This window comes from Pyxicephalus adspersus, chromosome 4 (genome assembly GCF_032062135.1).
Source record: "Pyxicephalus adspersus chromosome 4, UCB_Pads_2.0, whole genome shotgun sequence".
In the NCBI taxonomy this organism is placed as follows: domain Eukaryota; kingdom Metazoa; phylum Chordata; class Amphibia; order Anura; family Pyxicephalidae; genus Pyxicephalus; species Pyxicephalus adspersus.
In genome coordinates, this window is record NC_092861.1 from 152,495,243 (window position 1) to 152,509,078 (window position 13,836).

The 13,836-nt window shown below is 41.9% G+C and overlaps 1 protein-coding gene across 1 annotated transcript in view; it reads left to right on the forward strand.

The window, feature by feature from the left end:
- The window catches only part of BTBD9 (BTB domain containing 9), a gene marked incomplete in the record, with an annotated part of 110,772 nt that overhangs the window by 11,641 nt on the left and 85,295 nt on the right, over window positions 1-13,836 (forward strand). Inside the window, 1 exon segment of the mRNA XM_072410005.1 lies at window positions 6-125. Within this exon segment, the coding sequence (XP_072266106.1) occupies window positions 6-125 (120 nt within the window).

Below are 13,836 nucleotides of genomic sequence, written 5' to 3' on the forward strand. Positions count from 1 at the left end.
GGCAGGTCATACTCTTACTACATTGAGGTCTCCATGGATGAACTGGACTGGATCCGCGTCATCGATCATTCGAATTTCTACTGTCGCTCCTGGCAGAAGCTCTATTTCCCAGCACGAGTCTGCAGGTAAGTACCCTGCTGGGTATGACTTCCTGTCTTTCTATTTCCTGAGGGCTTGTAGATAATGTCTGGATAGTTTGCTGCAGGATCTGTGATTTTACATAGCCTTAAATTTGACATTTCAGTACTGTGAATAAAATGCTAACAACCTCAGCCTTCAGTATTTTGGGATCCTGGTGCACATCTCCGCTGCTAATCCTAAAATTGGAACCAAACCCTTTTTATACTGTCCCTGTTTCACTGCGGGTGACGCCTGGATCTTCGGCCATCTTGATTTGGCAGGTGCTGGGGAGGTCATTCCGTCCTGGCAAAGAAGCTGGCATTGCCGGGTATCTTGGTAACCATTGCTGAGCTGTGCATTCATTTTGACTGAAGAGATGGCGATTTGCCAGGTAAAAATGTTTGCTGCAGAAGGGGCATCACCTGTCCCATTCTGGAATAAAGCCCTGCTCGATCCCAAATCTTTAAAAGTGGAAATTTATTCTGGCTTTAGGGACTCCGTATAAAGGTACAGTGCTTTTATTTTAATTCTTTTTCCTTTTTCAAGTAAAACAGTTTTCCTTGATCCAAAATGTTTTCACTGACCAGGCCACGCTCACCTCTTCCTTTAACGTGTTTTACCTGAAGGCCTAATCACAGGGATGTAGCCTGTTACATGGCTACACAACTCCTATTGCTGCCAACTTCTTATTGCTGCTGTTCGCGTGCATTCTGTAGACATGGCTTTGGGCCAATGTAATAAATCTTTTACTTTGTTTTCTTTAGATAAGCTATCATTTCATTAAAAAATGCCTTTTTTACTTACCTGAAACAACATCATAGACTTCATTCAGACTCCTATTCTGATGTGTGGTCTCCAGGTGATCCTGATTTTCAGCTGAGGTAAATGTTCATTGCGTCATCTTAACCTCCCCAGCGGTAAGCCAGAGTGTGACACGGGGTAAAAAAAAAAACAAGCTGAAACCGGTAACCCCGACTCACACTAAAAATAAACACCCACCTGGTCCCATTGGCATCCTCTGGCGTCCTCCAGTGTCCTGCCCGTGCTCTTCCTTGATCCGGCCCCTGGTGAGTGCGCTGACATTCCCCGGGAATTCCTGGTGATGTCAGGTGTACAGCTGTCGCTAGAGGCGCAGTGGAAATTTCAAACTATTTTGTATTGCATTCAATACTAAATAACTGTATTGAATGCAATACACTGAATTTATATGTCTAAAAGTAGTACATTGTCTGTCATGAAAATATATTTTATAATATAATAGTAAGAGTATAATAAAGTTTGAAACACAAAATCATGGCAAAGTTTATTGTTAAATTTATTATTACATTTTTTTTTAATTATTTTATTATTTTTACATTATTTTCAGTATTCTCCCCAGACCCTTTTAGCTGGGGACTTTTTTTTAGGTGGGCACTTTTCAGCAACCAGCCGGCTGTTTTTGGGTGGTTACCGATGAGTTGGGTCACAATTCAGGGGCTTCCACCCACCTACAATTTCTTCCCTCCCAGCTTACAAAAATTTCTGGGTTGAGCACTGATTTTGTGTTTCAAGCTTTATTATACTCATACTATTATATTATATTGTAAAATATATTTTCATAAAAGACAATGTACCGCTTTTAGGCATTGTGGGTGACATACACAAAAGAAAGTTACATGACAGCTTTTAAAATGTGCTTGAACACTTAACCTTTAATCTCGTAGATCCGTCGGGAGGTTTTTTCGTTTGGGTCCCGTGTCGTCCTGGTATCCGTTTCTGGTCTAATGCAGAGGAAGCGCCGGGCTCTGACATCTTCTCTCTTCTTCCAGGTTCCTCTTCGTATGTCACCTGATCTTACACTGTGCAGGTGCAGAATCAGGTGACGTATTTGGGGTAAAGATTGCTGATCTCACAGCGCATGCGTGAGATGGGCAATTTTTTCTCTCAATAAAGAAAGGGTTTCTTCTGCGCATGCCCGAGATTGGTCATGTGCAGAAGAAGCAGCCAAGAGCCCCCAGGGATGCATGACGTAAGTATCATGGGTGGCATTGTGCTCCTATTTTGTCTTCATCACAGCGGAGATAAAGGCGGGAAGTGCTGCACGAAAAAAAAAAAAATGAATACAATTTTTACTTTATGTAAAGGAATTGTCTACCCATTTGTGTAAAGTAAAAATGTTGAATTTAGGTCTGATTTGATTCAGTTCATCTGCACCTATAGTCTTCTGTGTACTGCATAGTTCCACAGACCTTCCCGTGCCATCCCACGAATAAAGCTTCCTGTGATGGGGTGACAATGATGCTGCACTGCTCCTGTTATTCTCACTCTCCTGTATGTTGTATTTGATTCCCCCACAGTGGGAGGGAAAAATGATGTGTAGAAAGCAGCATTCTCACTGCTGATTCCTAAGGCTGTGAATTGTCTGACCTACACCTAGTCCTGCCTACTGATTTCTGGATTGATTGCACTGCTTTTGTTACTTAAACCCTCCAAGTGCTGCAGCGTCTGGGAGGGTAAGGGGGTGACATTTGGCAACAACAGGGGAAATAGAAGATTTTTTGTTTGAGGTTTGTCCATCAAATAGTAACTGGATAAAAGAATTGTTTGGGCTGTTATACAAGGGGCTTTGATTGTACTTTCCTCAGGTAGATACAGTTGGTGTGGAAACAAATATTAATATGAACTGGCAGCTGTAGTTCTGTTGGCAATAAAAGAGCTTGGTCCTTCAGGTGAGCTGCAGTGACAAGGACTGTTATTGGTTTATAATTGAGCTTTATGAAGTCTCTGATGATCGCTCTCTTTTTTTATTTTTACTGCAGAAAAGTTTATTGGATCTGTGATCGTCTCCAGTTATAATAAGATTTACAAATCGATCCACAAATTGTTAGTGAATGCAATGTGGAGGGATTCCAGAAGGTGGCGATACTCCTGTCGAATCATTATATGCGGGCGATATTTTATTCAACAGCATACCATAGAGTTTTAATTCGTATGGGGTTCAAGTTCATCGTGTTACTATTCAGGGATTGTCAAAGTGTCAGTATATCCGATTATTTAGACTGCCAAGTGCATTGCTGTTCTGGGACGCCCAGTGTTGGTGTGTTGCTGTTCTGGGACCCCCGAGTATTGGGGTTTCAGTTTATTTCAGCAACCAAGTGTCATTGTGTGTGAACCCCCAAGACCCCATCAATTTGTTGGAATAGGTAGGACAATTCTCTGCTCACTTAATATAATTCTTTAGAGGTTAAGCTTCTTTTCCCAGATCACTGTACATTGTAATTACTGATAATAGAAAAGGCTGGACAACAACATTCTGGAAGTTCCAGAAACATCGTTGGTGAGTACAACACATCAGAGAACTAAAATATTGTAAAATCTTCTAGAAAGCTAGAGGTGCACATCAATAGATAAACAGCCGGCTGAGCAGAGGTGGCTGCTGTTTGCGGTTCATACATTCAGCGTCATGACACTTGGAATGTCACCTCTGGTGTGACACTGATTAGCGAGACGCCATCTGATCCCCTGTTACCGAGTTTTGTTTCTTCTCTGTAACACTTGCACTGTTGTCAGAGTTTTAATTTCTTACATTTCTGATTTTTTTTAAATTAGATTTGTAATAAATGGATCAGCGTTTCATATAACGTCTGACTGCCATCTTCGGCTTTGTCCGGGTCATTACCAGGATAAAAAACAATAAAAAGCACTCAAACCTCAGGAAGTATTTAATAGTTTTTTTTCTTATGATACAACAGTTCACCTCTCACATGTATCAGTTACGTTGCTTGTCCATTATCAAAAAATCCAAATAGGCCGCTGCCTAAATGTCGCTGAACTTTCATCAGAGCCCAGTGCATTCATTAGAGTTCACAATCGTAAGCTATATTATTCAAAAATGTCCATAAAGCCAGAAATATTACATCAAAGAATGTCGCCTACATAGTAAAACTTTCCACCGACCATAGTAATACTGTAATGATCAGCCATGTTTGTAGTGGTTTAGGAATCTGAAGTCACTATCGGCTCCCTACAGCCTACCGTCCTCCAGAGACCTATGACACAATGATTGTGTACCGCCATGCTCATATTTGTTGAACTTGGTAACTTTCTTTATAGGCTGCTTTGTTATTTTTACTATTTTAAAGGGTATAACTTATTTCTTTATAGTTTGCATTACAAAATGTTAAATAGCTACCAGAATCATCCAGCTAATGTGTGTTTTATTTTGTTAGGTCTATTCCAAAATGGCGCCCGTGTCATAATATACTATACTGCAATGTATGGGCACCTATAGTACAAGTGCATGCCTGTTTAGTCTATTGGCCCCCATGACATTATATCCAGTGCTAGGTAAGGAATCTCAGCAGGGGAGCAATTGTAAATGCACCTGAAAACTGACGGCAGACCCCTACCTTCCAGCGACACTGCTGCTTCTCTGTGGGTGACCGATTAGGTGGTTCAGGGGTATGGAAGCGGTAACCACCTCTCTTCCAGTCTGAACCTAGCAATGGGTAGGTGTCCGCTTGCAGAACATGTGACATCACAACCCATATTTGAGCTTTAGGAAATGCTAATAAGTCTAAACCCGACTCTCTCCTCTACAATCTATTATGAATGCTGCAGCCAAACTTATCCATTTATCCAGTCTACCTACCCACCTACCTACCCCATACACAGCTCTTTCTTCACCACAGTTGCTCATCATCGCCCACCTCCAATACTCCTCACTCATCTTTTCACCTCTATTTAGTGGCCCCGCTTCTATCATGTGGATAGATCAGTGGTTTCTTCCTTACAGAAGTGAATTAGTCCTTTAAATCTGGGTGAATATTCATGAATCCGCTCCTCCCATTTACTGCCATACTTTGTTATACCGTGACATGGCACCTCTAATGTGTTAATAGAAATTCACCTCTTAGGAATTCGCATCCGAGTCAGCGTTTTTGTAGCGACGGTCGGTTATTGGCAGACAAGATAAACACTTTTTATAATGGATTTGAAATTTCTCCTACGTGGTGCTGAATTTGTAATAATCTCACAGCAGGGACACGTTGTAAATACAGCGAGCGAAAGAACAACTGTAAACGATTGTAAAAATCTCTGTAAATTGTGTTTCAAATCTTGTGTAGATTTTATTAAGCAACTTGCTGCTGCTAAGCAACTTTATAAAGCAGCATGCTGTGAATTGTAGTTCTTCACTGGTCTAAACAGTACAGGGGATCCTTTTATTTTAAATATCACGAAGGTTAAAGGAGGTCCAAAGACATAGTCCTTACATTAATAAACAATAAAGTATTCAATTCTCTATATATATATTATTCTGTGTAATCTGTATAGAAGCTGCTAGTGTATTTCTGGCTGAACACTAGAGGGCAGCAGAGTGGCTGCAGTGTCAGCTTCCTGCTTAAAAAAACTCCATGTCCCAGGATTCCTTGCATTGTATATGATGGGTGGGCATGGTTACACTTGTAGTCCCAGCTCTGTACGGCACAGTATGGTGGCTACAAGTGAAGCCATTCTAAACTGAGCATTAATTGTAGCCACAGGGATTAAGAATATGTGGTTGTCTGTAAGGGACAGAAGGCCTATCCTTTATTGAAAGACATATATCATTAGGACATACCGTATTTTTTGCCATATAAGACGCACGTTTTCTTCCCCAAAACTGGGGGGGAAAAGTTAGTGCGTCCTATACGACAAATGTGTTAAAAAAAATAATTCAAATATTATCCTCACCCGATACCCGGATCCTGCGTGTGTTTCTGGCTGCAGCGTGTCTCTCTTCTCTCTGCCAGCATCGTGTTTTCTCCTGTCTGTAAAGCAAAGCGAAAGAAGCTGGCACAGCGCCACCTGCTGTTCCCTGTCCTAACTGCCGTACAATAGAAAAAAAGCACAGAGTGATCAGAAGGGGAGTTTGAATGACAGAGTGATCAGAAAGGGAATTTGAATGGCACATGAGTGATCAGAAGGGGAATACCGGTATGAATGGCACATGAGTGATCAGAAGGGGAATATTCTTTAAGAATCTTTTTTTCTAGATTTATCTCCTTTAAAATTGGGTGAGTCCTATATTCCGGAGCGTCTTATAAGGCGAAAAATACGGTATATATTTTTTTGTCTTTTAGACTTTAGTGAATCTTAGAACTCTATGTATAAATTTTCCCTCGTATTTGTAAAATTCAATTCCTTATTTATTTCCTGTTACAGCTGTGCACTTTTGATGATTGACCACTAGGTGGCAGAAGGATCCAAAATATGACCAATAATTCACCATTTATAAATAAAGCTTTTTAAGTTCCAATGGGTTTTAAAACAAAAATGGCTCTGAAATGTCTATAGGGCAGGTTGCAGATGTTTTAGAGCCTTTTGATTTATATTTTTTGATCCGGGGAAAGATCCTCGCTGTTGCGCTCTACAACCATGTGCCAAAAGCCTTAGCATCAGCCCACGCGTTTTATTGACTTGAATGGAAGCTTTAGTAAGTTCTGCATGTTGTAATCCTTGCCAAATGTTGCAGGCAAAACCAAAACTGACACAAAACAACACAAACTCGCTGCGTGTACCAGAACATTTTCTATTCATGGAAAGAAACAACGTGAAGCAAATGCTTGTACATCACATGTGAGGAGAAAGGACCGATTGTGGTGTTGGCGTTCCTTTGTTACAATATTGGAGTCCATTTGTAATATTTCCGTATTGGACTTTAAAGTCACCTTTCCATCGAAATCCCATCATCTGAAGATGAATACAATTAGTTTATTTACACATTAAGAAGAGAAACAAATCTATTACCGTATACGAAATATATCTACGCGTTTCACAGCTCCTTATTCCTCAGAAGTTTTGAGGCCGGCATCAGAGTTCCTTTGATACATCTCATCTATTATAAACATCAACCGCCATTAACTCTGATGGCACCCACAGGGCAAAGCTCCCATCCAATGGCCCTGGACAGAATACGTCTGACACAATATAGCAGCGTCTCTGCATACAGAGTATATTCAGGACTAGAAGACGAATGTTTAATGATTGGAATATGCTAAAGGAATCTCGGCTGATCTTTTTACAATATAAATAGAGAAAAGTTCAGGGCCACCTGCAGATACCGACTCTGATGCAGATCTCAAAGGAAGCAGAGGCTGCGAAATGCGTGGATACATTTTGAATACAATAATAGATTTCCCTCTCTTTTTAATGTTGAAATACATTTTATCATTTTTATATGATGGGATTTGATGGAAAGGGGACTTTAAAGTCTAATATGAAAATAATATAATTGGACCTTAGAGTCTGCGAAACGTGTGCTTATATTTTGTTTGTATATTTATACGACAATAGATTGTTTTTTTCTTTTTAATTTAATCAGGCAATACCAGTATTTATGGCATTCCTCCTGAGGAAGCAGAATCTGTGAAACGCATTGAAATTGAGACTGGATATACTTTGTATAATTGTACAAGATTATAGATTTGACTCACCTCTTTATCCACCAGTCATTAACCCAACCAGAGTTTGGGGGTTCCTCCAGAGGTTTCTAAGGGTTCATGTGCAATTTGTGCCTCTTTTTGGCCACCTGGCTTTAGCAGCTAAAGCAGGGGCTTCCTACGTAAAGTTATTTCAAGGGCCCCCCAAGTTAAAAAGGTTGAGAAAGGCTGCCTTAACCAGTGTTCAACCCGGAAATCATTTTAAGCCGGGTGGTAAGAAATTGTAGGTGGGTGGCAGCCCCAGTATTGTGACCCAATTCTTCAGTAATCACCTAAAAATCAACTTGGTGGTTACTGAAAAGGGCCGGGTGGTGCGCCCAACAAAAGGGGTCTGGGGAGAACACTGACCAGTATGGGACATTTGTAGGGCTGATGTAACCACTGATTTCATTTTGCCCAATAGGGACCCCAATCCTGCTTATCTTTGCCCACCAGCTGTAGTGATCCTTGCTTCCTCCTTAGTGCGTCCCAAAGAGAAAAGAAACTACTAAGTGGCGTGACCGTCCTTTATTTTGGTTTTGAGTGGAACAATCCCTTGACCGTCATTGATGGCATTCGCCTTTGTTTCCTTTATTTTATCTAATGGCTTTCAGATTGGCCTGGATGACTCCTTGATTCTGAGTCAGGTTGTCCATCCCTGGAGCCACACTTTGTTCCCCATGCAGAGTTCAACCCAGAAATTTTTTTTAAGCCGGGTGGGAATAAATTGTAGGTGGGTGGCAGCCCCTGTATTGTTACCAAACTCTTCAGTAACCCCCCAAAAACAGCCAGGTAGTTACTGAAAAGAGCCGGGTGGTGCTCCCAGACAAAAGGGGCCGGGGAGAACACTGCCATGTATATGGTGCCCGGAGATGCTGGGCCAGGTGTCCATATTTCTAAGCACAGGTCCTGAACTGTCTAAGCAGCAGAAATTCATATTTACAAGCAATGAGTGAAAAAAGCTGGGCAAGACATTAGAACGCGGTCCTTTCTTCAACATCCTTCTTATTGCTCTTTTCACGGCTCCTCTGGGATTCCTGCAGCAAACACAGAAAGGACCATCAAGCACTTTTAAAAAACTCAAAATAAATTACTGCCATAAATTGTTCGATTTTATTTATTTTTTTTATCCCCCCCCTCACAGTTTGAAAACCTTAATTCTGCCAGGGGTGGCTTTATTACCAGTGTTTTCCTGGCATGGCGAAGTTCAATTAATTTTCTCTGACAAGCTTCAGGCTTTTCTCGTCTTTATTTCTGTCCAATTTCTTCGATACGTGATACACAGAGAGGACAATTTGTTATTGGTTTGCCCGTGGCTCGGGGGAGCTCATTAAGGGCAGCACGCAGAGGCTTCGCAAGCATCTTCATTTCACACCTTCGAGTTTTTTCTGCTGAATCCAGGCCGTTTGCATTGTCACATTAAAAGACGGCTAAAATAGCCGGCATTTCGTCTAATGTTTGCATATCCTATAAGCAGCTTGTCAGGCCGTAATGCATGGGCGCCGTTTAAGCCCCGGTGCTCCAGTGGGTAGAGCCGCCAAAAAGAGGAACAGCGGCCCCCACCCTGCTCTGGCGCGTTGCCCGGCAGAGAGACCACCGTTGGATGCCGTATAAATAGATGCTTAAGATGCAGATCGTGACAGGAGAGCGAGCATTAGTGAGGTTTCAGTAATTTGACCGGACGTTTTCTGCATCTGTTTTGCGTCGTGCATTTTAGCAATACATTTTTTACAAGCCTTTTGTTTCCTTTTACATCGCAATGATGGATGTTCCGTTCATTATACTGCATTGAGCTGTCTGGAGGAGAGGCGATGATTAGGCATCTATGTTGTACAAAGCAGAATCATTTGGCAATGATTCTTGGCTTGTCCGGGGGTCAAACTTTCTTCCTGGGTTTTATAGGCAGCCTTCAATAAGCAGTGGAATGAAGGAGCGGAGATGATGCCGTTTTGTGCTCTGGTTGTAGTTTAAATGGATGTTGAGAGCAGGTTAGGTGAATCGCATTTTGTCGATCTGCATTCGTTTTTTTATATATCCTACTGAACATTGTGTAGCTTATTGGAATTTTAAGAAGCGAGCCGATCGGTTGTATGTGTAAAACCTTGAAAAGCTCTCAAATAAATGCCCAAGGCTTTGTGTTTGCTCCAGCCATAGTTGTACTGCACCAGCTCTCTGCATTGTCTGATTGCATTCCATCTATTAGTTTAATATGAAGACTTTTTGTTTACCCCACCCCATCCTGGACACCTTACCGGCCCCCTAGGAGATGTAAAAAAAAGGAATTTGCTACTTACATAAAATTCATTGACCTAAGCATAGCTGCAAGGTTGGAGCACAAGAAGGAGCAAACCGGGGTCGTTTCGGTCGCGCTGCATCCATGTCAACCGGGGTCGTTTCGGTCCCGCGTCATCCTGGTATGTGTCTTAGGCTTGTCACAGAGGAAGCAGAGGGGGCCAACATCATCTTCTTTCTTCTTCCGTGTTCTTCTTACTACGTCACTAGATCTTGCACTGCGCAGGCGCGAGATTGGGTGACCTAGATGGGGGGAGACCCTCTTTTACTGCGCATACGTGAGATCAACAATTTTTTTCACCCTCACATTAAAACGCTCCTTTTGTGCATGCAATCAGGCATGCGTAGAAGGAGCAGCCAAAGCCTCTTTGGATGCATGACTTCCTACGTCACCTGATGATACCTTGCGCAGGCGCGAGATCGCGTGACGTAGATGGGGAAAAATGATTGATGATCCCACTGCTGTTGCGTGAAATAGGCAATTTTTTTCTTCCATTAATGAAAGGGCTCCTTCTGCACATGCTAGATTTTAGAGCATGTGCAGAAGGAGCAGCCAAGAGCCTCCCTGGGTTTGAGTCTGCTTTAAGGTTGCAGCATGCCTTACATGAATGTTGGGATCCCTTCCTGTGAATATTAAGTATTATTGATATTTTATTATTTTTATGGTGAATAACATTTCCAGCAAGGTGATGGTTTCTAGACACCATTTGGAACATGATGGAGAAATTGCTTATAAATTTAGAGAACATTGTATGGCGTTCTACAGATATGAAGTTTATACAATTTCTTGAAATATCCTTCTGAAGAAGCCTGATGGCGAAACGCGTTAAGCAATAAATATCTAACCTTGCTTCAGTTTCATGAAAAATTTGATAATGGATCTCAAAGAATCTTTTATGTATATGCAATGGAATAAACAGTTATTTTAATACTGAATATGTGCAAGTTACATTAAAAGTCCCTAAGAATGAAATTGTGTAATGTATATAGGAATGTGGTACCATTAGTCTCTCCCCCCTCAATTGTTAACTGCTATGTTGTCGGATTTCTTTTTTTCTATTACTTGTTGCTTGGCTTTATTCCAATAAGGTTAAGTTGTTGTCACATTACTCTTTCTGACTGAGGTGTCTGCACTTCTATGGAGCTCCCTTGTAACCCATCTGATGCCACGTCTGCTGCCTGTAGAAGTGATTGGGCGGCTTTATTGCCCTTCTACAGTGAAAGGCAAAGCTGGAATAAAAAGGTCAAATTCAATTCCTGCTCATGGCTGCTATTAGCGCTGCCCCTTTACTAACTTGTTGTAGCTTCCCTATAGTCCTGTATTGCTGTATTTATTTCTGTTGAAATGCCATTGGTTTTTTTTTTTTTAGTGGAATGGTGTTTCTTGCCTCCCCCCTCCAGTGCCCCCTGCTGGCAAAGGTGGGTAATGGCCTCAGCAATCAGCACCTGACAGCAAGTGTCCTCCCATAGACTTTTATTATAGGCAGCACGGTGGCTCAGTGGTTAGCACTCCGGCCTTTGCAGCGCTGTGTCCCAGGTTGGAATCTCGGCCAGGACACTATCTGCATGGAGTTTGCAGGTTCTCCCTGTGTTTGCTTGGCTTACCTCCAGGTACTCCAATTTCCTCCCACATTCCAAAAACATGCAGTTAGGTTAATTGGCTTTCTCCCAAATTGATCTTAGATTGTGGTAAAGACATATGACTATAGTAAGAATATTAGATTGTAAGTTCCTTAAGTTCCTGTAAGTTCTGAAAGACAGCTAGTGACATGACCATGGACATTGTACAGCGTTGCGTAATATGTTGACGCTATATAAATATTGGGGGGCTTTACTGACCGTTTGACCTGTTGATCAATTATTTCAGCAAGGTGGCAGATCTATAACCTTAAATGTGCAATGTTTAGTAACGTATCCAACTTATGACTTCATTTAGACCCTAATTACCCTAAAGGAATTCTAGTCAAGTCGTGTGAAGCATACAAATCCGTGCACAAGTTTCAAGCAACTTTAAAGTCCAAATAAATTGTTTGTTTCAGTTGGGTCTTACAGGTAATTTTGCTAAAGAAGCCACGATCTAAAAAGAAGTATGTTGCAGAGAAGGTCTCGTACTCTTGTTGTGGAAGCAGCACACTCTCTGCAGAGATCCAACACATTCCCTTGATTTGCAGCAATGCATTGGTCTTACTTCCGGATCTATTTAACATTGTGCTGCTCCATCTCACATCACAACAGATTTACCAGTTTTGGGAGCGTCAGACCTTTAAATTCCAGCCGCCTCGGTTTCCAGTAATACATTCACTGGTTACATTCTTTCTGGTTTGTCTTCCAGGCAGCACGACTTATCTCTCTCTTTTCTTATTCTGTCTCCAAGTGCAGCTCACTCCTAATTGTTTAGTAATTATATTCTTGTTGTACATTGTATTCCCATCGGACGGGTTGATTACTAATCCGCCTGACCTCTGTGTTTCTAGGATTGGAGTTAAGCTGCCCCCTCTCTTCTGCTGCGGAAGAATTAAGCCGCGGCGCCAAGCTTTTCCTGATTAGTATAAGACGGTATTGTGTTTGCCAGGATTACCCTCTCTGTGCAAAGAACCAGGCACATTGTGATGTGTCGCTGTGTTGTCTGACATGTCGCACAGCACAGCAACCTCCGCTGGGGAAAGCTCTGCACTGACATTCCTTTACTCAGCTGCAGTTTTTGTGTGCGGGCACATAGGATTTTTTTTTTGTGGCATTTAACTTACCAGCACAAAGCACTGGAGGGTGAGAGCAGGGTGCTGCAATTTCCTGAAAAGTTATTCTATTGCTAAAACAAAGCACAACATGCGGGCATACAGGACTGTAGAGGGGAAAAAGAAAAAGAGCAGCAATTATGGCCTAAAGTTATGAATTTACAGACAAGAGACAAGCCGAATTATTATGGAAATCAGAATCCTGGTACAGTGACTCCGGAGTACTGAGAGCATTGAGGTCACTATAACAGCCAACTCAACCTTACCTGTGTACCACCTGGCACATTTTAGTAACCACCCAGTTTTTTTGGGTGGATACTGAAAAGTTGCGTTGTGTTCTGTCCTGGCCACCACTATTTTTACCTGGTTCTCTTCTGGGTGCCCAATATTCAGCCATCCTGATTGGCTGGGCCAGAATGATGTACCCAGCATGTTCTGCCATGACACGCTGAACTGCACATGTAGTAATAATATTGGGCAGATCTTCCTTTAACAATTTACATGACATTTACAATGTTATATAATACATAGGAAAGCAAATACGAGGAGAATACGGCTTCATTGACTATGGTAGAAAGATTGTATTGCATAAATGTGCAAAAAACTGATCCACTAATCTAGAAGTATTTAAAAAGGAATATTCATAACTGTCTTATTGATTCCAGGTAATGTAAATTCATTGTGTAACAAGAATGGGGTCCATTCAACCCGACACGTATCACCAGAAAGGTTTTTTCAGGTGGGATCATGAATAAACGTTGGTAAGAGGGAAGTTCCAATTCAGACTAGTGGTATGCTTGGCTGGAATTTTCCAAGGTTTTCATGGAGTAGAAATGACCACGCAGGCTCGCACATCCTCACTCAGCAATTGTGATTCTTTCTTGTTGTTATTGTTTTCCTTACCCCCCTGGCGGTATAAATAAAGAGGATTTTTAAATGCAAAAGCGGTGCATTTCAAAATCCTCATTTTAAATTTTTTCACCCAGTCCTGCCCTCCAGGCACTCGCTTGCGAGCAGATGCCGGGGTTATTCTGTTTACACGCTGGGGACACAGATGCCGGGCAGGCATCGCCAGCTTGCACAGATGCTCAGCTGGCATTTGCAGGAGAAGAAGACACCGGACGTTGCTGGAGGACGCCGCTGGAATATGGGAACAAAGGTAGGAGTTTTAAACTCCCTGGAAATTCCACCTCGAGTGTGACTCAGGGTTACCGCTTTTGGTAAAGAAAATCCACCCTGGGCCACGCTTG